Here is a 27,192-nt window from a genome sequence, read left to right on the forward strand (position 1 = left end):
CCAAGCGTCAAAACGCGAGGCTCGGATAACCGATCGTAGTTTTTCGCTTGCTCGCCTGAGCCTAAGACATGCCGAATGAGTTGTACCTCCCAACACCAGAGTCCGGGATGCCGTTTACCCAGGAGTTGCAAAGTCCCCGACACCCGACCCTCTGGAATGCCATCCAACCACTTAGGCATCTTTCAATGGGAGCTCATAAGTTGTACCCCGCGTACCTAAACAGGCAAATGGGTTGCGTCCCTTCTCATGGGAAGAACCCCAGTCGAAGCGTCCATGGTCGGACTGCCACTACACTTGCAGGACCCAAACTAAGGCGAGACAAACTACTACGCTACGCCCCGTCCCACTAAAGGGTAATGTGGTTGTACTGGCTAGGTCCGGTTTCGTACTATGGTCACCAAGGTTTTTCGAAAACAACTTTTCATTTCCCTTTGCCTCCAGCAATATCTTTCATAAACCTTTTTGTCTTTCGTAAAACCACACTTGGACAGGGCTACCCCATTCCAAGGTTTTCGAAGAATTTCCTTTCTTGAAAACTTTTTCACAAACCTTTTTCAAAAGGGCTCCCGACCTATAGTCCCATTTCTCTTTTGAAAAGAGGCGACAAGGGTGATAAGGTGGTAAGCATCGTATCACTAATAGAGGTGTGATCAGTAGGTACCAACGAGGGCTGCACCCTAAGGGTGGATTAATAAAAGTCCGGGTGGCACTAACCACCGACATAATAAATAAAAGACATGCACTTTATAAAACCTGTCATAATGCAAGAGCAAGAATATATATAGGATCAGAGATGCATCAAGAGGTGGCTTGCCTTGGTTGGCTATTTGTCCCTGGACTTTCTCTTCGAAATCCTCGAAATGATCCTCCTCTTCTTCATCTGTGGCATTCGTATCTATCGTCGCAAAAAAAAACACACAATCACCATACAAGACACAACCGTACAAGTAAACATTCTAACAAAATTTATTATAATGAAATCAGTGGGTATTCCAAGCACTAATAAGTGCACAGTACCCCTAGTTATTTTCTAGCACTTTTTTTTTCGAGAAAACCATTTTACTTGTTCATAAAAGGCAAGAAAGCCTTAAAATTAGCCACTGCCTCTCTGCTTACCACCAAGGCCTAAACTTGGTATGCCAAGGTAGGTAATGACACAGGGAAGTACTATACAGTGGTGTGGTGTCAAATTTAAATATATAGTATCTTTAACCATTTTTACAAAAGCGAGGAACAATTAGCTTCCCTTTTTGGCTCACAGAACACAAATGAATTAAGGCAAACAAGTTGTACATCCCGATAGACAACTAAATAAGGATTCCAGAAAAATTGGATTCACTCCATTTAGCTTTACATATTATTTATAATAATTAATTTACTGTTTAGGGTTCAGTTTTGGTAAATAAATTTACATATATTCTCAGAAGCTTATAAAACATTTTTATCTGGATAAGTCAGATTTGAGCAGAAAATAAGATATACTGGTTCTTATAAAATTGGATATACTGGATAAGCTTATAAAATAAGATATACTGGTTCTTATAAAATTGGTTTCGTGCACAAAATCTATTTTTGATGTCCCTCAGTAATTTTCTCAAGTCAGATTTGAGCAGAAAATGTTCTCTGGTTCATTTGCAAACTGGCAAGGTACGTGCGTTTTCACTTATGCCAAAAGGCGGAGAATACAGAGGGGTATTCAACACAATTTAGTTTGCTCAAAAAAAAGTGCTCTAAATTTTTTATATTGAATTTACATTGCTATTGCATGACTCACGCACTTTATTTCCTGAGGGAGATGCAGAGCAGATCTGGGGTTGAAACCAGTTTCTAATGATAGAAAACTCACTACGGTACCTTAGGAATTTTAGATCTGCTGATTTAGGTATTTACAAAATAATATTTGGTGGATTTAAACCTGAACTAGATCTGGCAGCACAGGATTTCTATTCCCAGATAAGAAAAACGAAACGGGCCGAAAGGCCGGGACGAGGCGGATCAGCGCCGGCTAGCTTGGCTCAGCTCAGTGCTGGGATGACCCATTTTGCTACTTGCGGCCATGCACCATGCATTTGCATGCAGCAGCAGGATCGTGATAGCTACGAATGAAAGCTACCTGGATGCGTCCTTCGGGGACTACCAATGAAAGTCAGCGTCGCGGTGATAGCTACGACGGAGGGAAACGGGGTTCTCACCGGCGGTGGTCGAAGATGATGGAGGTCGCCGCTGAAGGATTCGGCGGAGGCTGCGCGGCTCAGTCGGCGACGCGCACATGCAGTGACGGCGTCCCTGTTGGAACAAATCTTGTTATTAGTACTAAGTTTAGAGTTTAGAACAAGAGAAAAGAGGCACGAAGGTGCGGTGCCTGAAAAAGTCTCTGTGTGTTTTTCTCCAATGTGTATATGTGTGTGTTGATCCTTGGCCAAAACTATCATTTGGTATCAGAGCCTCGTTTGTCGAGGTCCGCTCTCCATCGTCGTCGAGCTGCGTCACGAGCGAAGGAGAACGGCGTGCTGCCCGGTAAGTTGCGTCACCGGCGGCAAGGAGGTGATGGCCATGGCGTGGAGGCCATTGCCATGAAGAGTTCATCGTCCATGTCCGAGTCGTCGACAAGGTGCGTCATCGGCGGCAACATGGAGGGAGTCACCGGCGAGGTGCGGCACCAGCGGTGAACATGTGGCATCGAGTGTGTTATGGCGGCACGCTCACGGTGAAGGCGTAGGAGGTGCGACTCTCGGCGAGGCCAATGGCGACGACGGCAATCGGCGTACAAGATGGCATTGGCGGCCATCTGCGAGGTGCACCGATGACATCGACGACCACATGCTTCAAGGGAGAAATAAGTAATAGCAAGATTTGGGAGGTGATTGTTGGAACAAATCTTGTTATTAGTACTAAGTTTAGAGTTTAGAACAAGAGAAAAGAGGCACGAAGGTGCGGTGCCTGAAAAAGTCTCTGTGTGTTTTTCTCCAATGTGTATATGTGTGTGTTGATCCTTGGCCAAAACTATCAGTCCCGGCGTCGACGCGAACGTGCAGACGGGTCTACGGTCGTCGACGACGTGGCCGGAGGCGAGTTCGGCGTAGCTCCGGACGAAGCGGTTAGCGGAGGTGCCTAGCGATGGAGCAGGCAACGCGGAGATACTGCAGTTCACGTCGTCCATCAAGTATGACTCGCGGGAGGCCGGGCGTTAGCGTTGACGACGGCGGGCACGGTGCACGGACAGAACAACACGGAGAAGCTGGACGATGGCTCGTAATGGCGACGGCTCGTACTAGCCTCCACGGCGACGGCCGCCAAGGTTTTCTGCGAGGTAAAACGGACGTGTTAGGAGGGCCAGAGAGAGAAGAGATACATGCAGGAAGAGAAAGTAGAGAGAAGGGATGGAATGCGACGAAGACGACGACGTGAGCCCGGCCAGCTCAGCTCGGCCTCTGCCTCGACGAGGAAGGAAAAGAAGCAAAGCTTCGCTCGCCTGTGTTTCTGGGATATGAGAAGAAATGTGAGGGAGTGGGAAGTGAGGAAAGGAATGGAAAGGGAGGGCTCTGCTCAAGTTAAAAAGGACGGGCGACGGTGCACCGTGGACAGTGAGCACGGGAGGATGGTGGCGATGTTCCACGGACGCGATTGGGCGGAGGGGCGGTGCCATCGTGAACAGCATCAATAGTTGGGTCTGGTTCGTCTTAGGACGACGAAAAGCGCGGTCTGAGCTTGCCGAAAGGAGATGGCATTGAAGGGTACACGAAGGTGTTCGATCTTTCCAGTTCAGTCTTTATCGCACAAGAGAGAAATCTATGCAGTCATTTTGTGTTCTGGATCCAAGGTAAATGGTGGTTTAGATGGGTGCTTCCTGTGTCGCACTAATGGAATGGGAACGGATCGGCGTCCACGGTCGTGGTGACCACGGGGCTGTCGAGCCTGGGGAAGAGAGATGTGGGACAGAGGCTGCCTCGGGAGTGAGCGGGTCAGAGATGGGATCGACATGACATTACCCTGGCGCAAGCTCGGGAGCTGGTGTGGTCGAGTCACCACTGTCCATCTTATTTGGTGAACACCGGGGAGAGAGAGAAGGGAGAGGTGGCCGCGCCCACGGGCAGCTATTGGGGTGTGCTGGAGCGTGCTTGCACGCGCGTGAGAGAGCAGCAGGAGACAGGGCAGCAGGGGTCTTCATTGGTTTGGCAAGAAGTGATGGAGGGAGAGGCAGCAAGGTTCTCCATGTTCTTATCGCATGCAAGCCTTGGTCTTTCTCTCCGCTTCCTCTCCAAGAGCAAACAGCCAATGCTGTTCACGTGGGCACTTGCTTGCATGGATGTTCAGAGTGGAGTCGTGGAGAGAGTAGAAGGAAAGGTCAAAGAGAGGGAGAGAGAATCAGATCGAGCTGGCTCGATCAATGAATCGAAAAAGTCTCAGGCTGCAGAAATTTAACGAGCCTCACTTTTCACCTAGCTTCAGCTCGATGCAAACGCATTCACGTAAAAATGTGAACATCAAAGATGTAGAGGGTAGTGCCAGCTTTACCGGGAAATTTTCAGAGAGACAAACGATTGCCAAATGATGGAGAAAAAGAGTGCCAAAGTCGAGGCAAAGTACTGATGCCCAGACTCATAAGTGAAATTCAGAGATAACAGCTCCACCGGGCCGATTTTGCCGAATTCCTGCTAACACCTCAGAGCTTGATTTGATATAAAACTTATTGCATGGCGAAGAGGAAGGTAACAAGTTTATCAAGAATTTTACGGAAGAATTAATGGTGGAGGAACGAGGGCAGGAGGAAGGCTCAAAGTCGAGACTGTAGATGAACCCGAAGGTCATTTTCTGAAATTCGATGAGATCAACCGATTTTCACATTTTCACCAGGAGCACATGGGTGCACCGAATGAGCTGAATTTTATTCTAAGCTGTTGAGGATACGTCCACGATTACAAGTAATTTTAGAGATAAAAATTTAGTTGAGAAATGAGGGAAAGGGAGAGGTCTAAAGTGGAACATTTCTTTGATCTGCACGGATTACTGCCAGCAGTTGGTTTCTGACAGTTTCAGAATTCGGATGGTTTTCAGAGTGATGCTAGGATTGGAGTTTTGTAGTGGCTGCACCGAGCAACTTGTGTTGACCCAAGGTCAACTCTCCATTTTATTTTATTGTTGGTGATGATATTCATGATCATCCATATTTTGTTTTGAAAACATAACTTGGAAACTATTTTGGAAATAGTTTTAGAAAACCAAGAGCAAATTACGATTTTTTTAAAATAAAATAAAGCAAGGTTTATCAAATAGGCATACTCCACTTTGTAAAGGAAACACGAAATACCTAAAAGATTGTTTTTTTTAAAAAAAAAGAGTTTACCGAGCACTTACATGGCATGGCGATTAATAATGATCACCATTACCACTTAGGGTAAGTGGTGGGTTTTAAAAATGAACATATTTTGAGAGGCTTCGGCCATAGGGTTCAAACCCAATTAAAACAATGGCCTACCCAAAAGGGTTTTTATCATAGATAAGAAATGAATTGAGATTAAGGTGTAAGAGAAAGATGATCATGGCATCACTGGTTTTAGTGATACTATGTGTAAGTGTGTTGAAGGCAGTTTTGTTAGGCAACCATACAAGTAAGTAAGATCAGACAAGTACTGAAACGAAGCTTTTATAAAATTTAAAATTCACACAAGGTAAGGGTGAGACATTTGGCAAATACTTTATCTCAGAACAAAATAACTTTAGAAACACTTTTTGTGATACTATGATCTCAGGTGACCATAGCCACTTTAAAATAAAAGGTGTTTGACAAGATCTTTTGAATTTAAAATTTGAGTCATAAGACAAAACAAAAGAGGCTTTGTTATATGACATAAGGTTCAAATATTTTTGAAGAGAGGAGATTAAGGTGATAGAAGAGTGGCCATAGCATGAGTATTCTCTCGAGATAATAAGATGTGGTTTGAGGTACATCACTTAACATTATTCAACCAACTTCACTCATCAAACAAAGTTAGACATATTTCAACCAAACACATGACAGCACAAGCAAAACTTAAAAAGTTTTTGTTCCCCCTGATTTTTGCACTTTGGACAAATAAACAAGGTTGCAAAAGTTGGGGCGTTACAAGACTCCTCTCCGAGCAATAACCAATAGCGGGATCTGGAGATCCATAATGTCTCCCACATATTAAACAATAACTTAGTGATCGATTGAACCATTTACATACGATACTGATTCCTTTTGTCACGCGATACTTTACTTGTCCGAATTTCGATCATCGGTATCTCCATACCTTGTTCAACCTCGTTACCGACAAGTACTCTTTACTCGTACCGTGGTATGTCATCTCTTGTGATATTAATCACATGCTTGCAAGCTAATCAGACGACGTGCCACCGAGAGGGCCCAGAGTGTATCTCTCCGTCATCAGGATGCACAAATCCCACTATTGATCCATATGCCTCAACTCACACTTTCCGAATACTTAATCCCATCTTTATGACCACCCATTTACGCAATGGCGTTTGATGTAATCAAAGTACCTTTCCGATGTAAGTGATTAAATGATCTCATAGTCAAAGGACTTAGGCAACTATGTATCGAAAGCTTATAGCAAATTGAACTTAATGACTTGATCTTATGCTACGCTTATTTGGGTGTGTGTCCATTATATCATTCAATTAATGACATAACCTTGTTATTAATAACATCCAATGTTCATGATCACGAAACCATGATCATTCATTAATCAACAAGCTAGTTATACAAGAGGCTTACTAGGGACTTCTTGTTGTTTACATAACACACATGTATCAATGTTTCGGTTAATACAATTATAGCATGGCATGCAAACATTTATCATAAAAACAAAGATTATAATAACCACTTTATTATTGCCTCTCGGGCATATCACCAACACCTTCGTCACGCGCGTGAGGTCGGCGAGCTGCTCCTCGATGTCGGCGTTGATGTTCGCCAGCGCGAGGTCCTCCGCGGCGACGGGCTCCTCCTCCGCGGCGGCCCCCTCCTCTGCGGCCTCGTACCACCCGTCTGCGGTCTCGTGCCAGCCGTCCGTGGCCGCCTCCACCATCTTCGCGTCCTCTTCCTTCTTCGCCGCCGCCTGGGCAGCGACGCGGAGCGCCTCGTCATCGGCGACCCACCGCGCGTCCGCGCGCTCCTCCTCCTCCGTCCGCGGGAACCTGGCCCGAGCGGCGAGGGAGAGCTTGGCCCACGTGGCTGCGAGTGCGCGTCATGGCGACGGAGAGGGCGCCAGAGAAGGTGGAGGGGGAGAGGACGTCGGAGCGGGTGTGATGAGATCTGTGAGCCCGCCGCCGTCTTTTATAGCCGGCGGCCTTGGGCGGGAAAGTTGGGCACGAGCGCGCGCCAATGGCATTTTCGCGCGCGCGGGAACCTTGGTGCGCGCAGGAACTTTCCCGCGCGTTCTACCGCCCGCCATTGCTGTCCCGTCGAGGCCGGCCATGGCGCAGCGCCGCGCAAGGAAGACGAACCACGTGGCGTCTTTTTGGGTCGCCGCGTTGGGCGCAGCGTGCGACCCAACCGGACACGCGGACGCGGGCATTTGTCTGGGTGTCCGCTCGGCCACCCAAACGGCCCAAAACGGACGGCCCGGCGTGTCCGTTTGGGTCGCTCGCAGGGCATCTCCAACCCGGCGACCGAAACGGATGCGCTGGGCCGTCCGTTTTGGGCCGTTTGGGTGGCCGCGTGGACACCGGACAGCGCCCGGGTCCGCGTGTCCGACAACGACTGTGTCCACGTGTCCGTTTGGGTCGCACGCTGCGCCCAAGGCGTGACCACCCATTTGCCATTTGGTCTATTTCTTTAGGAAATAGGCCATTTAGCAACACATACTTATAAATAATATCTTAAAATATAGAATAATATCTAACAAATATAGAATAATATCGAATAGCATAAAATAATATCAAATAAAATTTAGCATAATGAAGAAACGAAATGTGCCATAGTTTGAAAAAATATAAAAATTACAAATTGAGATTGTCAACTCAATTTGTGCGCTCTAGGATCTCCTTCTGCCTCTTCTCGAAGCAAGCTCTCTTCGCCTCGCTCATGGTGGTCAAGTCGGTGTTCATGATCAGGTTGTCCTCGGCTTGCCGTTTGAGCTCAACTTCCTTCGCCTTCAACTCCACCTCTTTGGCCCTTGCCATTGCTAGGAGCTCAATTTCTCTCTCTTTGAGCTCAATTTTCTCGAGCTTTGGTCTTGGCCTTCAACTCTTCAATCTCAAGCTTCTTCTTTTGGACATCGAAGTAGTTCTTCTTGTCCTCTTCTTTCTCCCGACGCCTCCTCTCATCCCTCTTGTCCGTGGACACGTCTCTGTCAGCATGCATCTCCTTCAAAGTGTCAAACAATAGCATGGACGAAGCATCACGCTTCATGTCGGCTTTGGTTGACTTGTGGCCGCGTGGATGACTTGCACGAGAAGCGGAGCTACCGTAAGGCTGCCCACCATCAAGGTCGATGACCGTGGCATCTTTGGCGGTCTTGTTGCCAGTCAAGGTGGCCATGTACCAGTCGTACCCCTCATGGAACTTTGGGGTGACATGGAGTTCCTTCCAACAATGAGGGAAGGCAAAGGTCTTTTGTTCATTGTTACTTTTGTAGAAATCCAAAGCTTGCCACACGTAGAGCAAAGCGAGACAACAATGATAAGCATATGTGCAAAGACCGAATGAACAAGTTGAGGTTAAGAATCATACCAAGTCCTTCATGCCCATGCCGCTAACGGGCATCCGCTTCACGTGATCATACGCCGCCTGGAACTTGTTGCATTCAGTTTGAATTGTTCCCCACCTCTTTTGGAGGGATAGCTCGCTGCGGTCGCTCTCAAATGGCTCCAATCCGTATTTGCGATGTTCATGGAAGTATTCACAGATCCGGCGCCAGAATGCGGTCCCCTTCTGCTCGGCACCTGTCAATGCATCTTGCCCAATGGTCAACCATCCATTGACGAGCACCTTGTCCTCCAGCACCGTGTAGTTGCTGGTTCTTTTGCTAACCCGGCGACCTCGAGCTGCGGCTTGTGTCAGCTCGCCAGCGAACAACGGCTCCTCCTCGATGTTCATGTTGCCGGGGTATGGCACGGTGGTGTCCTTCTGTGTGTCAGTTTGAATTGTTCCCCACCTCTTTTGGAGGGATAGCTCGCTACGGTCGCTCTCAAATGGCTCCAGTCCGTATTTGCGATGTTCATGGAAGTATTCATAGATCCGGCGCCAGAATGCGGTCTCCTTCTGCTCGACACCTGTCAATGCATCTTGCCCAATGGTCAACCATCCATTGACGAGCACCTTGTCCTCCAGCACCGTGTAGTTGCTGGTTCTTTTGCTAACCCGGCGACCTCGAGCTGCGACTTGTGTCAGCTCGTCAGCGAACAATGGCTCCTCCTCGATGTTCATGTTGCCGGGTATGGCACGGTGGTGTCCTCCTGTGTGTCAATGGGAGGTGGCTGGGGAGCCTGCTCGGTTGAAGGATATGGCACGGTGGTCGGCATTGTCTGCGGGTAAGACGGAGGGACCTGCACGGTGGACGGTGCCATCGATGGCGGGGCGCGCTTGGCTGACAAATCGTCGAGCGGGTTGTGTGCACCAGTCATCGCTGCTGCTCCCAGGTGCTTTGGGCCTTTGGAGTTCGCCGGCGCACGGTTGAGGTCAATGGACAAAGGCGACGGCCCCGTCATGGACTCGCCCACCTCCGGTGACCCATCCCGTGACGGGTACGCGTAGCGCCCTGAATGCGCCCCCAATTCCTGCGCGCCGGGCGTGCACCCCAACGGGGTAGTCGGCGGGGCTGGAAGGGGCCGGGTCACGGACGAGGCCGAGCTCCCCCCCCCCCCCCCCGAGGTAGTGCCAGCGCCCTGGATGATCATGTGCTGAGCGAGCGTTGCGTGGCCGTAAAAGAGCATGGCATGCTCTTGCATCACATTTGCCTTCACCTGCGTTTGGGGCTGGAGGAGCTGCTCCGCCGCCAGAACCCGCTACTTGGCGGCAGCGGCCTCCTTCTTCCGTTGCCACAACGCCCTGTGCTGGTCGCCCCGCTTCTTTCTCTCCATCGCCCTCTGCTCCGCGGTGAGCTCGGGCTTCGCCTTCTTCGTGGGCGGCCCGGGCTCCACGACCACCGGAGCGTCCAGGACTGGAGCCGCCTCCACGGTAGGAGCGACAACGGACGCGAGCTGGGCTTCATCTCCGATGGTGGCGGTGGCGGCGGCAGGAGCTTCGTCGGCCATCTCTAGGTTTTGGGAGTGGAGTGGAGTGGGTGTGTTTTGGGAGACAGACATGCGGGCCAGGGGCGGACAAGGGGAGGACGCGAGGGACCAGCCAACGGCGTCCGCGGCCACGCAAACTCGTCCCAGATTTGGGCCGGTTTGGGTCGTGCCGGACGCCGCGGCCATCCGTTTTTGGGATGGGTCCGTGCGCTGGGCCGCGATTTTGTCCGGTTGGACCCATCCAGGCATCTCCAACGCGGCGACCCATCCCGCGCTCGCGCGTCCGGATGGGTCCAACCGGACAAAACCACTGCCCAGCGCGCGGACCCATCCCAAAAACGGATGGCCGCGACGTCCGGCACGACCCAAACCCGGCCCAAATCTGGGATGAGTTTGCGTGGCCGCGGACCCCGATAGCTGGCCACTCGCGTCCGCCCCATGTCCGCCTCTAGCCCGCGTGTCATAGAGAGATAGTTTTTTTTCATTAAAGTTAACCATTACATTTTTTTCTTAAATCTACTACTACTAGTCTAGCTACGTACGGGGCCGGCGTCCTCGCCGACGACTCGTCGCCGGGGCCGGCGTCCTCGCCGGCGACTCGTCGCCGGGGCCGTGGATTTCACTCGACACGGGCGGCATGTACGCGTGAGGATTCCACTCCAGCTTTAGCAGCTGGGTGGCTTGGCCACGGCCCTCTTGCGGCTCTCCTCCGCGGCCGCCTTCCTCTTTTCCGCTTGGGCGCGCTCGCGCTCCGCCTCCCGCACAGGTCGAGCTCCTGAAGGGTGGCGCGTTCCACAGCGGTCCGTGCCTCCAGGCGGATGCGGCCGGCGGCCTAGGCCTCGTGGTTCTCCTCACGACGGCGCATGCGCTCTTGGCGGCCGCGCTCCACCGACGCAGCAGCCTCCCGGGCGCGCCGCTCGAGCGAGGGCAGCTGTATGAGGTGGCGGGCAGCTTGCATAGCGAGGAGCTGGTTTTTCTGGCCGAGGAGGTCGCCTAAACGGCGGCGGCCGGCCCGGCAGGTGGCCTCGTGCTCCTTCGTCACGCGCGTGAGGTCGGCAAGACGTTCCTCGATGGCGACGTTGATGTTCGTCAGCGCGAGGTCGTCGAACAAGTCGTCGGCGTCGACGGGCTCCTCCTCCACGGCGGGCTCCGCCTCCTCCTCCGCGGCCTCGTACGAGCCGTCCGCGTTCTCGTGCCAGCCGTCCGCGGCCGCCTCCACCAGCTTCGCGTCCTCTTCCTTCTTCGCCGTCCCCTCGGCGGCGACGCGGAGCGTCTCGTCGTCGGCGACCCAACCCGCGTCCGCCCGCTCCTCCTCCGTTCGCGGGAACCTGGCCCGGGCGGCGAGGGAGAGCTTGGCCCACGTGGCCTGCAGGGTGCGCGGCATGGCTATGGAGGTGTAGAGGGCGTCGGAGAAGGAAGAGGGGGAGAGGACGGCGAAAAAGCTGCGAGGTCTGTGAGGCCGGCGTCGTCTTTTTATAGCCGGCGGCCTTGGCGGGAAACTTGGGTGCGAGCGAGCGGCCATAGCCTTTTCGTGCGCGCGGGAACCCTGGTGCGCGCGGGAACTTTCCTGCGCGTTCTCCCGCCCGCCATTGTTGTCCCATCGAGGCTTGCCATGGCGCAGAGCCCGCACGCTGAAGACGAACCACGTGGCGGCTTTTTGGGTCGCCGCGTTAGGCGCAGCGTGCAACTCAAACGGACACGCGGACGCTGTTTGGGTGTCCGCGCGGCCACCCAAACAGCCCAAAACGAATGGCCCAACGCGTCTGTTTAGGTCGCCGGGTTGAAGATGCCCTTACGGTAGAGAGAATCCACGAGGGGGCAGATAGAAGGCAAAAGGTGTTTGGCTGACCAACGTGTCATTGTGGAAACGTGGGGTACGTCACCTCTTTGACCGAAGGCAGCCATTGGTAATCTACAATGAAAATCGCCCACATGTCAGGCTTTTATATATTATTATAGTATAATATAATGGTACAAGAGGAATGGCCTGGTCAGGTGGAATCGATGAAGGCTATAGAACTGATACACCACTTTTATTTGGCTGTACAACTGAAAGTATACAGACAATGTTCCCCTTCCCAGAAAGGCCGGCGAATGAATGAAAGGAATAGCACACCTAAACTAGATACAAAAGGGAAATAACAACAATGAGTAATTATACAAAGAATTGAGAACTGTGACAACGGAAACACCACGAATCAGCCAGATGGTCTATGGTAGATATGTTTTGTTCTTGCATCCACAATCAGGCCCCTATCACCATTCACCTCCAGATCATGCCTGCAGGATTATTTTCATAAGAACAGTGTCTTTCATAGCTCCGTAAAAATGTGCTAGAAGCAAGAATTACTTACTGAAAGACAAAATCTGGAATGGTTAATTGTTCACGTGGCACGTATCTGAACAGCTGCACAAGCCTATCGACATATACAACTTTCTTCCAGACCTAGTTTAAAAACACGATTCTAAACCTCAAGCAACATATTAAGTGATTAAGGAATATCAGTATGGTGTGAACTGAGAGATACCTCTCCATCAACCAAAACTTGCATTGCCAGAATAGCTGATCTCAACCCCAAGGTTGGGTGAAGGATATATATTCCCTGTTACAGTGAAAACTGTTAGAAGAGCAAACTTTTAACAGATAAATAGGATACATAGCGCATAAGCAAGATACTGACATGAAGGTTCCGCTGGTGTTTCCGGCCTAATATTTGTTGTATCCGTTTCATGAATCCTAAATCTGGTTGCCTGGACATAGATTAAGAAAATTCCTTGAATAAACTCATGAGGGTTTAAAACCCGCTGGTAGGAGAACGATGGAGAAGGATCGAGCTCTGGCGATCCCAGGCGACGACGGGAGCCCGCCGCCGACCACCGCCCTCCCGACCCATACAGCAGCCACCGCCGGCGCTGGACTCCCCAACTCCGACGCCACCCTCCCGTCGGCTCCCGTCGTCCTCAGACGCGGCCCCTTGCCGCAGGTTTGCTCCCTCCCGCCCCTCCTCCGTCGCCCTCGTCGACCACCGCTCCCTTCGCCTCTCCTAGCTCTACTGCTCCTCCCTCGCTCTGTGCCCTCCTTCTGGCCCCGCGCACCCGTTCTTGCGCCTACGCCGCGCTCCACCCGTCTCCCCGGTGAACTCTTCTCCGATTACTCCATGGCCAAGTTCCACTCTCCCGTCTGCCGCCCCCTCGTCCCTGGTTCTCCCTCCGCCGCGGGCTCCACGCTCTGGCTTGCGTGCGTCCGGTCCGCCGGGCCGATCGACGCTCCCGCGCTCTCAGCTTGCCTCACTTTCTTCTTCTCCCACCCCGACGACCCCTTCTCCGTCTCCGACGCCGGCGACGGCGTCTTCTCTACCACGGTCTCCGGCACCAGCGTTGCGGCGGCGCTGCTCTCCCGCCGTGGTGTCGCAGCAGGGCCCATGCGTGTTGACTTTTTCCCTTCAAAAAATCTAGCCGTTGAGGCCATGCGATCAGCCCGGGCCCGCGCTGACTCTCCTGCCCCCATGCATGTCAACAAACCTGTCACCCCTGACGTAAGCCCCTCCGGGGGTGGCCCCGCGCGGAGAGCCGCGTCTACCCCCGTTCCCTCCGCCTCTCCCGGCCCCACCCTCCACGTCCCAACCGCCCCTTGCGTGTCGCCCGCCCACGCCACGCCGCCCTCCACTACGGCACGTGCCCCCCCCTCTCCACCACCTGGCAGGGGCCCGCCAGACCGCTGACCACGCCACGCCCCTGCTCCAACCGCACGATCCCCATCCGACGCCCCGCAGCTGGGCGGACGTGGCTAGGGCCCCCCTGCCACTCGACGGCCCACCGCTCTCCTTCTCCCTCCGTTATCCTCGGCGACCCCGTTCGCTCCGCCCTCTCTCTCTATCCGACATATATGCGGAGAGGCTGTGCTTCCGCTGCCTCCTCCCAGACCACCCCGTCCGCGACTGTAGAAACCCAATGCACTGCCGCCTGTGCCGCAGCCCCGGCCACTGCAGCGGTGGCTGCCCTCTCTTCGGCGCCCGCGCCTGCTGCACCACCCACCCCTCCATCCTCCGCACCCGTTGTACCTCCGCCTCGCGTCGCCGGCGGCCGCGGGCATCTCCCCGTCACGCCTTACCCCTTCGCCTTCGCCATGTTGCCACCTCCAGGCTTCACCACTACGCCCGTCGGCCAGCCTCCCAACGCCACAACGCCCACCCCCTCCTTTGCCGCTCCCGCTCCACGAAACCCCATCTCACCCTACTCTCCCATCTCGCCGCTGGACTTCGCCGGCGCCTCCGCCAGCAGGGGCTCGGACGGTACCGCCGCTGGAGGCGGCAGCGACGACTCTACTGACTCTGATCCGCGTCCGGCCACCCGCCACCCCGCCCACATCGACGTCTACATGCTGCCAGTCGACGCCCGCTCCCACGGCGCCACCGTCGTTCTCTTCCGCTCCCGAGCCAGCCGTGAAGCGGCGGTGGACGGCAGCCCGTTACCCGTCCTCGAGCATTCCGTCTACTTCGAGCGGCACGAGGAGGCGCTGAACCGCCTCCGCTTCACCCATACAGGCTACGCCGCCCTCGCCCTCGTCCACTTCCCCTTCGACCATTGGACGGTGCCGCGCATCCAGGGCTCCATCAGGCAGATGGGCAATCCCACCGACATCGCCCAGGTCTGCCTGTCCGGGCGCAACTACTTCCGTATTCCTCAGGACCTGAACGTCAAGAACGCCGACGACGACTACACCGTTGTGGAGGTGCAGCGTCTCCGCCGGGTGCCGATCGGCGGTGCAACTGGTGGTGGTAACGAAGGAGGTGGCGGCGGCGGCGGCGGAGGCCGCGGTGGCAGTGCCGGTGGCGGCAGCTGGGGCGGCACGGACCCCCCGGACGGCCCGCCGCGCGGGGATGGGCCCGATGGGCGGCGCCCGGACTCCTTGCCGGGATGGGCCGCCGTCCTCGCGATTCGGTGGCAACAGCGGCTGCCCGCGATGTCGCACTCGGGCCGCTCGTGGCCAGCATCCTGACGCCGCGCCGGCGGCGGCCGCCGACGATGCGCCCCCGAGCGAGGCGGATTTCTCCATCGACGTCCCGCAGCTGTGCTCCGAGCGTGTTCGCGACGCTCCCTTCGCCGCCATCACCAACGGCGGCGTCCCACAACACTCCGACATCCGCGTGGGTGCGTGCGGCCATTTTCTCCACATCGTCGTCCGCGGAGAGCCGGGCGAAGAGGCATACTTTGCCGTCCCGCGCCGCATGGCATCCCCCGGCATCATCGGGCCGCGCGGCCTAGCCCACCTCCACCTGGTTTCCGGTGCCATCGGCGTCGTCGACCAGATCGTGAAGGCCCCGGGAGTGGCCTCATGCCTCTCTGTCAACGTCCTCGCCGACGCCGTGACCTGCGCCTCGCCCCTCGAGCTGGTGCCCTACCATGGTGTCGTGAGTGCCAACGCCGGCGCGGCGTCGGCGGCCAGGAACCTGTCTTCTGCGCTCCGCTCCGCCGAGGACCATGGCGAGGGTCCGGTGTAGGAGGCCGCCGGCCACCCGGCTTGTGATGCTGCTCCTGCCCAGCGCCGCTCCCTCCATGTCGCCGTGGCCGCCCCGCCAAGTCCCACTCCACCCGTTCACCTGCCCCGTCCTAGGCCGCCGTTGGGGTGAAACGCAGCGCCCGCGTGCGTGATCAGAGCGGCCCCCTCTTCGAGTCCGTCATGGCGCGCGCTATCAGGCTCAAGGCCCTCAAGTCCGGGGATGGTGGGGACGCTCTGTCAACCTTGGTGCCACCGCCCTTCCGCACCGATGAGCTGCTCTCCATGGCCCATGCCTGTCAGCGCGGGAACCATGGTGTGTGCGCTCGCGTTCGCCTCCGAGGAGCCTGCCGCCGATCCATGAGTTCCCTACCCAGCTGCTTGGGGCGGGCCAATTTAGGTCCCTGGATGATCGCGCCTCTGGCTCCCGCGCGTGCACCGCCCGCCCCCGTCAAACACGTCTACCTGCTTAGCTCAATGCCTGTAACGTGCGTCTCCAGTTTGTGTTGTATAGCCTCGCACGTTTTGCTCACCTTGGTGCTGTCCGGTGTGGAGCCTGTTCCACCCTGCCAGCCCCACTTAGGGTTAGATAGTCCGGTTTTGGAGCTTGTTCCACACCGTCGATCGTGCTTTGTGGGTGTGGTTGATGTAAATAGCTTGGTGACAATCAAGTTTCCATGGATGTAAACAGCCTCTCACAACTCCTCCTCTCCTCCTGGAACATTCGCGGCTTGAATGACCCCGACAAATGCCTTGATGTAAAAATGAACCTATCCGCGCAACCCCTGCATGTTATTTGCCTCCAAGAATCGAAGCTCTCCTCGGTCCCACCTCAGAAAGAGGCGACTTTCCTCCCCCAGGGGTTCACTTGCTTCTCCTTCCTGCCTTCCATTGGCGCATCCGGTGGCATTGTCACCGCGTGGGACTCGCGACACGTTACCCACCTGTCCGACCTCCCGATGCAATACTCGCTCTCCTCCACCTTCGAGCTGGCGGCCGACGGCACCCGCTTCACCATCACCAACATTTATGTGCCGTGCGGGCCCGAGCGGCGGGACGACTTCCTCTCCGAGCTCCAGTCCCTCTCGGACTTGGGCTCTGACCCCTTGGTTCTGTTGGGAGACTTCAACATTGCCCGATGCGCCGAAGACAGAAACAACGATAACTTTGATGCCCGCGCCACGGGCAGCCTAAACGATCTCATCGACGACCTTGCCCTCCAGGAACTCCCTCTTCTAGACCACAGATACACCTGGACAAACTCCCGAGACGACCCCACCCTCGTGCGGCTGGACCACGCGCTGATTAATCTCGCCTGGGGCGCCCGCCTCTTCAACTCGACTCTTCACTCGCTGATCTGCACCACCTCGGACCACGTGCCCCTCCTCCTGATGGCGTCCTCGCGCGCGCCGAAAACACAGATCTTCAGATATGAGAAGGCTTGGGCCCTTCACCCTGAATACAGGTCCCTTGTTGCCTCCGTTTGGGCCCGGCTACAAAATAGATTGCCACCCCAAGCCTCCCTGAGAATTTGCAACACCCTGAAATGGGTCCGAGCTGAATCTAAACATTGGGCAAAACAACGCCGCAAGCCTGCCGAGGTCGTCTCTAATTGTAGGAGGGTTCTCGAGCTTTTTTTGATTTAATAGAAGAACTCTGGCCGCTTCCGGCCCCGGAAAAATTGCTCAGGGACCGCGTTCGTCAGCACCTTTCCCTAGAATACAAGGCCCTCAATGCCTACTGGAAACAACGTTTCACATTCCGCCTTTGCCGTTTCGGTGAAGACAACACCAAATTTTTTCATGCCTGCGCTTCCACGCATCTCCGGAAAAACCAGATCAAGGTCCTACATGACGGCGGGCGGGTGCTCTACAACCACTCTGAGAAGGCGGAGCTGCTGCGCACCTTCTACGTTAGCCTTCTCGGCACCTCCACCCCGCCGGTGTGGGGCTTTGACCTCCGCGCCACCATGCGTAGCGTCACGGGATTGCAGGAGCTGGACCGACCCTTCACCATCCAGGAGGCTAAGGATGTTGTTTGGGCTATGCGTACGGATAGCAGTCCCGGCCCAGATGGGTTTGGCCCTGCCTTCTTTCGCACCTTCTGGGATATTGTCAGCCCGGACCTCATGGCCTTCCTCTAGGACTTCTATGATGGGGTGGCCCCCCTCGACGGCCTCAACCGGGCCTTTATCACCCTCATCCCCAAGAAAGAAGAGGTGCTCACCGCTGACGGTTACCGCCCCATCTCGCTCCAGAACTGCGTTATGAAGATTGTCACTAGGATCCTCACGACAAGGCTCCAACAATACATTGAACGGATTATCTCTTTTGAACAGTCGGGGTTCGTCAAAGGGCGAAACATAGTCAACAACTTCCTATGTGCTGCAGATGTGATTCCGAGCTGTCGTACCCGTAAAACCCCTGCAGTTGTGCTCAAGCTTGACTTTAAAAAGGCCTTCGATTCCGTCAACTGGACTGCACTAGACGCCATCCTGGGTGCTCGCGGCATTGGGCCTCTTTTCCGGTCTTGGATTTCTGCCATTCTTACCACTGGACGGACCGCGGTCCTACTTAACGGGGTCCCCGGATGATGGATCTCCTGTAAGAATGGGCTATGCCAAGGAGACCCGCTGTCCCCGTACATGTACCTCGCCGTCGCCGACTTGCTCCCGTGTCTCATTGCCATGGAAAGCTCCGAAGAGTCCCTGCTGCACCCTCTGGTGGACGACCTCCCATGCCCCGTTATCCAATACGCAGACGACACCCTGCTGATCATGCGGGCCGAGCGCTCACATGTCTACCGCCTCAAAAAAATCCTTGACCTCTTCTCCCAAGCAACTGGCCTCCACATCAACTTCCACAAGAGCACCTTCGTCCCCGTTGGTGGGGTCCCGGACGATCTTGCCACTGATCTTGCCAGCATTTTGGGCTGCCCCGTCTCGTCCTTCCCCCAAACTTACATGGGGCTACCCCTGTCGGACCACAAACTCCCCGCGTCGGCGCTGGAATTCCTGTCTGTCAAGATCTCCAAGCGCATCCCCGGATGGCGTACGTCCCTACTCCCCATTGGCGGGCGTCTCACGCTCACTAATGTTGTCTTGTCCGCCCTTCCGTCATTCGCAATGTCCGTCCTACCTATCCCAAGAGGGACCCTCGCCAAGATGGGCAAGCCGCGGCGGGCGAGTTCTGGAAGGCAAAGGAGAAATGCTCTGGGGGCGATTGCCAGGTTGCCTGGGACTATGTCTGCCGGCTACGGTCCGAAGGGGGCCTCGGCGTAACGGATCTGGGCCTTGAGAACACATGCCTCCTGCTGAAGGTCCTGCATGGTCTCTTCTCTGGGCGAGACTCCCCTTGGACTAGGTGGATTAAGCGGAGCTACCTCGGCGACCACCCCCATCCAGCCACGCCCGCTTGGAGGTGCTTTCAGGCGCTTCTCTCACTTTACCGCTCTATTACTAGGGTGGACCCCCGTGACGGGCGCTCGACCTCCCTCTGGCATGACTCCTGGAGCTCCCTGGTCCCCTGTATGCGGCCCTGCCCGCAGCCTACTCGCATTGTCTCCGCCCCCTTGCCTCGGTTGCATACACCCTCGGGCGCGGGGGTATTGATATCCCCGTCGCCCACCGCGTGACCATTGCCGCCGCCGGCGAGCTAGACTTTGTGCGCGCCTGCCTCTCGCTCACCATGACACCTGACATCCGTACCATCGCTCTCGGCCATTCCACCGACTTCAGCACTGGAGACATCTACCGAGCCTTACACTCCTCGGGATGTGTCGTTCCCGGCCAGGAGGTCAACTGGGACTGCTTCGCTCCGCTCAAGGTGCGAGTGTTCTTCTGGATCCTCCGTCTCCAACGAACCAGAACTCGCGCCCTGCTACACCGTCTCAGGTGTGTGCCCTCCCCCAACTGCGCGTTCTGCCTAGGGGTTGTGGAGGACATTTCACACCTATTCGTCTGCTGTCCTCGCCTCGGACCCCTTTGGAACATCGTCTCTCCCACGATGCGGCCCCGGGACGGCGCCGACCTACCAGCTCTCCTTGATGGACTCTCCAAAGATCTACCACAAATGCACGTCAAAGCGCGCAACACCGCCGTCCTTTCTCTCCTTTGGTCCGTTTGGAAGTCCCGGAACAAGATGGTCTTCGACACGGACCTCTTCTCTACTACCCGTGTAGTTGCTATGGTCATTGACCACCTACGCCTTTGGACTGTCCACGCCTCGGCTAAAGTCGACACGGATCCCTTGCTAGCCTGGTGTCAGTCCATCTCTTAGCTTCCCCCCCACCATCTCCCACCCCCCTTGTAAACCCCCTTCCCCCTCGGGCGCGGTATGCCGCCCCGGATCCCCCCTGGTGGGGGTCAGCACTTGTATTCGACTTGTTGTTTTGATAATATACATGAGTTCAGGTGGGCAAATCGCCCCCGTTGATTTCTCAAAAAAAAAAAGGTTTAAAACCCTGAAGAGATTAACAGGTAGAGGGTGCTATTGCATTGACGAAGATTGGTTACCAAATAGACTGCCACATCACGTCTTCTATCACGCAGGATTCATAGGCGGACCCACACGGAATTCATGCTGGACCCTCATGAGGCTGTGTCCATGAGTACTCCCATGGTTCTACCATGTGTGTGTGTGTGTGTGTGTGTGTGTGTGTGTGTGTGAGAGAGAGAGAGAGAGAGCAAAGAGAAAAGAAAGATGGAGAGAATAGATAAGCAAGAAATTTAATCAATGAAATGTGGATCCAGGGTGATGTGGCAGTTCATGTTAGCAACCAATCCACACGGGCATGCCATGTATGCAATAATACTCTCCAAAGTCACCCTAGGGGTTTATTTGAACAGTTTGCACAGGTAAGGGGGGGGTGCATATCTAGATTTCCCAACCACAAGGTTATGTTGTCCCAGCCCAAAACTTCAGGGAATCAAGTAGACTGTTTCTTTTATCAAACACTTACGGTTGCAATGATGCTGCAGAATGGAGATACGCAATTGTATATGGCTTCTGAATCAAAGGTTCAAACTCCTGCAACGAGATGCTGCTTTTAGAATGAACTTTAACTCATCTTTTATAGTTTGATGTCTTGTTTTGTCACTCTCTTATCGTTGCCACAAAAATAAGACTTAAACTATAAAATACGAACTGAATACTCATAGGAAAATAAAACTTAAACTATAAGTCCCAGGAGGCATAGACATGACTCTTTCAAATACAATATTAAAAAAAGCACATTCCCTGAAAATCCATCTAAACATTACTGGTGTCTTACAGTATACTTGTCTCTAGTTTAATTTGTTTAGAATCAAATCTCAGTTTCATAAAAATCGTTATACAGAGACTTCTAATAAGAAAATTACTTGGGTTAATTGCTTCCATGTACATTCGTAGTTCGAAAAAACCCTAAAATTTATAGCATCAATAGTATATTCTGTGTTAGTGGCTGCCAATGCACATATATAACTAGACATGCCTGACTTAAGAAATGCAGAGAGCATAGAAAACCCTACACTATGGTCAAGCTGATCAAACTTCCTAGTCCTAATCATTAAGTATCTGCAGACAATTGCAATCCAGGACATCATAGTTGGGCTGGGGCTGGAGAAGTTCTGGTAGGCAGCTTTTGTTTCAACTGCATAATTACCTTCACTACATGTAGAACAAATCGCTCAAGATCCAGGCAGCGAAGAAGAAAGTGTGCACCAACAACAACCATAACTGGGCGCCCTTCAATATCAACTCCAGCGCGATAACTGCAATTTGTAGGGCTCATCAGAACTGCAGGCAATAAAATACAGTGGAAGAAAAGATAAATCATATGCAGCGATAAACTAGCATAAGAGGAGGCAAAATAAAACGTCATAACAACAAGAGAAATTTACATACATTATTTTCATTTCAGCAATCTCTGAAAGATTAAGAGAATTTGCTTTAGCAAGGTATCGTGAATGAAGTGAATATTCCTCAGCAGCAGACAATGGAGGGAAACCTATATCACCATATCCAAGCAACCTAGAGTAATTAAATCCCTTTTGAGCTTGAGAAGATTTTTCCCACTGCTCCTTGCGTCGCAGATCCGGGTCTTTAATTAGTGACATAAATGAAGGATCCAAATATGAATCCAACTTGAAAGTACCCCTGTTGAATAAATCAGGGAAAATTAGTTGAGCAATATTTGTACCTAAATAAAGACCTTTTGAAGATAAATTGTAACATGTAATCAATAAAATAGATAACGTAGATAATTAAGTAAAAATTAAAGTACACATAACTGACTAAATAAAAAGAGGGTAGTGTCTCATCCATATGAGGGTCTACACAAAAGATAGTCTTTCAGTAAAAACAGGACAATAAAGATTTGACCAATCAATCTGCAACAAAGTAAGACCGAATAAATAAAATTTAAGCTGCCTAACTGAGACCAACAAGGATGCATAATGCCTAAGCTACAAATCAGAAGCAGCCACTGATCTAGCATTTACCTAATATCGACAGCAAATGTATATATCACATTTAGTGTATGCGAATTTATACTGGTTAGGAAAAATCAAGGTAAATGTTAAACTTTTTGAATTCACCTCTTCGATGCCAACCCAGAATCAAGTGGAAGGTCAAGTGAAGCTGTAGCTACTGTTCTGTCTGTTGCACCAGCAGGCAAAGGTCTTATTCTTATTTTCCGTTCATCTATTACAGTTTCACCATTCTCATCGCCAACATCAGCTGGAAGTTTCGATACTGCAATTTCTTCCTCCTGCTTGTCCCGAGGAAAATAAAGTGGGAGCAATCTGCATAATGTTTTTGTTAGCAAATGTAAAAAATAAAATAATTTTGAGCTCCAGCTTAAGCACCTTTTGTATATCTCAGTATCATATGATGATGTAGTACAAAAAACAACACCCGCTATCTTGCCTATTTGTTTCTCCAGAAAACGTCTAACAGTCCCTGAAGAGTAAAGTGAGTTAAAGCACAACAAAATCTTAGACATGTGAATTATTTATAGAGTACAAGTATGGTACAGTCATTTTTTTTTTTAACTTTCTGCCACTCATCGCTTCACCTCCAAGTGGAAACAATATATTAAACGGAGGGTGCCTAAAAGCTTCCTTTGTGTGTAAAACATCTTGTATAACAAATCATAAATACAACAAGTACAAGATAGAGCACACATAATAAGAGAACTCACTTATTGCTACATGGGCAGCTGGTTCACGAGGATAGTTTTTAGCTTCCGTGTATATGCAACCCATTGCGATGCTAAGGAAATGAAATGGAAGAAAAGTAGCGATATGTGAAGATTTCAGACAGCACAGCGCAAAGACCAAACATCACTTGTTAAACAAGAAAAATAACAAGATAAAAGGATAAAAGATTTCAATTTTAACCCATAAGATGCCACAAGCTGACAAGTACCTTTCAAGGCCATTCTCAATGAGTAGTTCCAAACATGACCGGTAGCAGTGACTAAGTGCATTCTCCGCAGCTGTGTGATACTTGACAGCATATTTCGGTCCCACTGTATGGATGACCTTCCTACACCATCAGTTGATGTAATATATTTTAGTATAAATAACAATGCATACAACAGTGAATCAGAATAATTAATCTGAATGACTTTGCAGGTATGAAAGAACAATTAATCTGAATGACTTTGCACATATATTTCGGAGTACTTAAATTTTGAAAAGCAGATACAAACTAGTAAATGCCTTTCTTGTAAATTACATCTTTCCCAGAACTAGGAATTGTTCCAAATCCAAAGTAGTTTACAAGTAATTGAGTTATGTGAGTTGAATAATTATTCTTATCGTATAAATTAAACTGCACTGTATAAAACTGTAACATAGAGACACCACGTAGGTGTCCAATCCAGTAGAGGAGAAAAGTAAAGCGGGGTAGCTTTTTCATGAGTATAAGTTGTAATATTTTTATTAATCCGAAGGATGAAACCTGACAACACTGGAGATGATAATCATTTGTTTAACTTTCAATATAAATAAAAGACTAATGAAGCACAGGTGAAGACTACAAAATACAGTGATGTTGTAATTTCAGGCTTCAACAGTGTTTCCAGGATCCAGATCCGTGCACATGAATGTTGCAACTTGAGATGCATGCATTTTCTACTTGAATAAATGTAGAACATGTATTCATAACTGAAACAGCACGCGGTAAGAGCCAAGGCTACCTCGCAGGAAGATCATATGCAGTGGTCATCTTTGCCATCCCAGTTCGGCAGCCGCCCTGCAAAGCATGGACCAATAATAAAAGGTGACTTGACAAACTTCACAAATGTTCCACTGGCTAAAAGTAGAATGGCAATTTCAAAAAAAAAAAAAAAAAAAAAAAAAAAAAAAAAAAGTAGAATGGCTGGTCCTGAACTCCTGATATAAGTCAAAGTCGTACCAAGGTGGCGCATTCCTCCGTGAGCCCCGAGCCTGCTGCGGCGTGCAGCCCAGGACTGCTGTGCCCCTCGTCCAAGCTCTACAGCATTCGCGGAATCACGAGGTTAGCGCCGCGACTACAGCACTCTGCAAGTACCAGCAAGACATAAGAAGAAGAGAATGGCAACCTCGTTGGTGGAGTTGACGACTGCGTCAACCTCCAGGTTCCACGGGTGTCCACGCCAGAGGTAGATCCTGGAGTTTATCTCGTGGTCGACGGGGAAGCGCGAGGAACCGCCGCGGGCGCCGCCCGCGTCGTCGCCGGTGAGCGGGTCGGAGAAGGAGAGGAATGAAGACGCTGCGGGCTCGGATCCGCCGCCCGCGGCTTCGGCGGCGGCGGACGAGGAGTTGGGCGCGTAGAGGCGCTGGTCCGGGTCGCTCCAGCGCGGCACCTGGTCGAGCGTGACCGCCGGCTCGATGCCGCCCACGCCGAGCGCTATGGCGGCCGCTGCGGCGGAGGCCGTGGCCGGCGGCGCCGAGCGGTGCTGCATGGAGGCGGAGGCGAGCGGGCGAGAGGTAGCGGGGGCGCTGGTGTGAGGCCGAGCGGCCGTTAAGAGGCGGGCGCGAGACGGAAGGAGCCAAGGAGGCGTCGGAGGAGATCAATGGGAGACGACGAGAAAGAAACAAAAGCGTCCACTAGGCAATGACATGTGGGGACACGTACCTTCGTTTTTGGGGCACAACGTGTGTGGGCGTAGCCCACGTGATACAGCTCGGACGGATATTCGGAGCCGTGCTGCACTGGCGCCACCGCTAGCTGACGTGATCCGCTCGCCTGTGTAGAGGCCTTTGTTTTTTTCCGACGGACGGCTAAAATGATCTGGGTGCTGCTCCAGCGGGGTGATGCATTTTTATTTTTTTCCTCTTCTCCATTTAAACATAGTTCCAAATATTACATATTGAAACATGATTTTACAAAAACTAACACATAGTTTGGAACATGGTTTACACAAACTAACACATAGTTTGAACCATGGTTTGACACAAATATAACATTTAAAAAAAAGAAACTAGTTGTGTTGATTTGCGTATGTTCGCTGCCAAGAAAGAACATTCGAGGGCACACACCCAATCACCCAAACTGGAAAATCCAGCGGGAGGAGACGGTGCCCTTATTGATTCTAACGAGGAAGAACAGACAGAGACCTCCACTACTGGCTTCGTCTGGCCCGTAGCCAGATTCGCTGCAAAGAAAGAACATTCTAAGTTCTAAGTTCTAACTATCGGTGTCCGAGCCGAATTCGCCGGTGTGGTAGTGCCTGCGGCAGGCTGTATCGTCGAACACCTTCACGATCATCTTGTCGTCCCCCTCGTAGAGGAAGGTGAGCTGGCAGCCGGGCTCGAGCGCGAGGTCACGGGCGAACTTGTCCCACCCCGTGTGCAGGTACATCTTGCCCTGCCCGTCGAACAGGACCTCCACGGTCCAGCGGCAGAAGTTGCAGCTGGCCTCCCGTAGCTGCAAATGCGTCGGCTCGACGCCATCGACGAACTCGGCAAACTTGTCCGGGAGCCGTTTGATGCCGAGTGGGTCGTCGTCGATGCGGAGGAGGAACTCGAAGCAGCGCTCCTCCTGCGAGGACGAGGAGTGCGCAGGCGACGGCGAGCGTGGGGCCGTAGCTGCTCCACCACGGCGGCCCCTGCCCCGACCACGGGGGCACCCAGGGCCGCAGCCTCGACTGCCTCGCCGGCCACCAGGACCGGCCATGGACTGCCTCGCGGGCCTGGCTGCGTCGCAGGAACACCTAGGCGGCGCTACGGTCGAGCTTTGTGGCGGCTAGGGTTTCTTTGGAGGAGTGGATGAGGAAGAAGAACGCGCGCCCCCTTTATATAGGCCGGAGGCATGCGGTGGCCGCGGGACGCGTGTCATCGCCATTAACGTGGTTGGCGGAGGTGGGATGCGGCCGCTCGGCAGCCGAGGCATCGCCATTAACGTGGCGCAGACTGCCGAAGCGATGCAGCGGCGCAGTCGCTGGCATGTTTGAGAAGACGCATCGACGCAGAGTCACTGACAGGCGGGCCCGACGAAACGTCCGCCAGACGCGAGCGGACACTTTTGGCGTCCGCGGAGCATCCGCGGAGACGCATCTGAGGCGCATATTTGGGCCAGGTTTGCGTCTTCGCGGACGGCCCGGTCACTTTGCGTCGCCCTGCTGGAGGTGGTGTGATGAGATCTAAGATCCCGGGAGTGGCCCGATCTCGCGATTTGACCCCGAAAACCAAGGGAAGAGGTAGGATAACGCGAGGAACACGAAGAACACGAAGAACGCCGGTACTCACGCACGCACACCAACCCGATACACCCAATGCTTACCCCCGTGGCTCGATGGACCACGCCAATAGAATCACCCGGAAGAGGCACGCGGCAGAATTCCCGAGAAGAAGAGATTGATGAGGGAGAGAGAGTAGCTTGTACTAGAATCTCACTCAGCAATATCCAAATCAACAACCAGGATGCCTTGATTACAGAGGGATGATAACCCTAGGGAGACTAAGCTCAAAGTTGTGTTTAAGCCTATTGCAAGTCTGAGGGGTAAAGGAGGGGTCCAGGCTACTTATATAGGCATACATGGCCAGCAAGGCGAAAAGGTACGCGAAAGGATAACTTAGGCAGTTTGGTGAGTCATTCCCGTCAAATCCGGTTTGGGATCCGGTCAGACCGGGCCTGTGGCCGGGTGGTCCGGTCCTGGGTCCGGTCGACCGGGCGCCAACCGGATTCTTGCGAAGTTTCCGGTTGCCTTCCGGTACGATGCAGGGAAATCCGGTTGCCGCCCGGTTGACCGGGCCTGGGACCGGATGGCCCGGTTGTGGGACCGGTCTGACCGGGTCCTTGACCGGCCAGCACTTCTTCCCTTCCTTTGAGCGCTTCGAGCGACGTTGTGTCCAGCTTCGTGATCATCTCCATGTCCCGCTGCTCCTCTCCTTCCCTTGACCTTGGCGTGTCCTCCTCTCCGGGGTCTTGATGCGCCTTGTACCTAATGACACATAGCACATCGGCATGAGGTAGTATTCCATCCAAAGGGGTGCTAAGATCAAGGGT

At 53.0% G+C, this 27,192-nt stretch overlaps 1 protein-coding gene and 1 long non-coding RNA gene across 10 annotated transcripts; both read right to left on the reverse strand.

Moving 5' to 3' along the window:
* Positions 1-743: 743 nt before the first annotated feature.
* LOC127321266 (uncharacterized) lies at positions 744-3,797 on the reverse strand. Its single transcript, XR_007863930.1, has 2 exons — positions 2,193-3,797; positions 744-895 (listed from the first exon to the last, which is right to left on the reverse strand). It is a non-coding gene; the product is annotated as an uncharacterized lncRNA (long non-coding RNA).
* An 8,334-nt stretch (positions 3,798-12,131) lies between these two features.
* LOC127321267 (uncharacterized) lies at positions 12,132-24,767 on the reverse strand. 9 transcript variants are annotated; one of them, XM_071828681.1, is made up of 14 exons: positions 24,284-24,765; positions 24,118-24,195; positions 23,900-23,955; positions 23,125-23,244; positions 22,898-22,968; positions 22,563-22,656; positions 22,293-22,499; positions 21,727-21,852; positions 21,359-21,467; positions 20,675-20,742; positions 12,900-12,969; positions 12,747-12,821; positions 12,573-12,664; positions 12,132-12,498 (listed from the first exon to the last, which is right to left on the reverse strand). In XM_071828681.1, the coding sequence occupies exons 1-14, from the start codon at positions 24,644-24,646 to the stop codon at positions 12,417-12,419; spliced, it is 1,611 nt and encodes a 536-aa protein (XP_071684782.1). In that variant the 5' UTR covers positions 24,647-24,765; the 3' UTR covers positions 12,132-12,416. The 9 variants fall into 9 exon arrangements, 8 of the variants coding, with proteins under 8 accessions (XP_071684782.1, XP_051206255.1, XP_071684784.1 ...); XM_051350295.2 differs by having other exon boundaries at positions 21,601-21,852; positions 24,284-24,764; XM_071828683.1 differs by lacking the exon at positions 12,573-12,664 and having other exon boundaries at positions 21,601-21,852; positions 24,284-24,766.
* Between the last annotated feature and the right edge of the window lie 2,425 nt (positions 24,768-27,192).

This window comes from Lolium perenne, chromosome 1, assembly GCF_019359855.2.
Source record: "Lolium perenne isolate Kyuss_39 chromosome 1, Kyuss_2.0, whole genome shotgun sequence".
Lineage (NCBI taxonomy): Eukaryota > Viridiplantae > Streptophyta > Magnoliopsida > Poales > Poaceae > Lolium > Lolium perenne.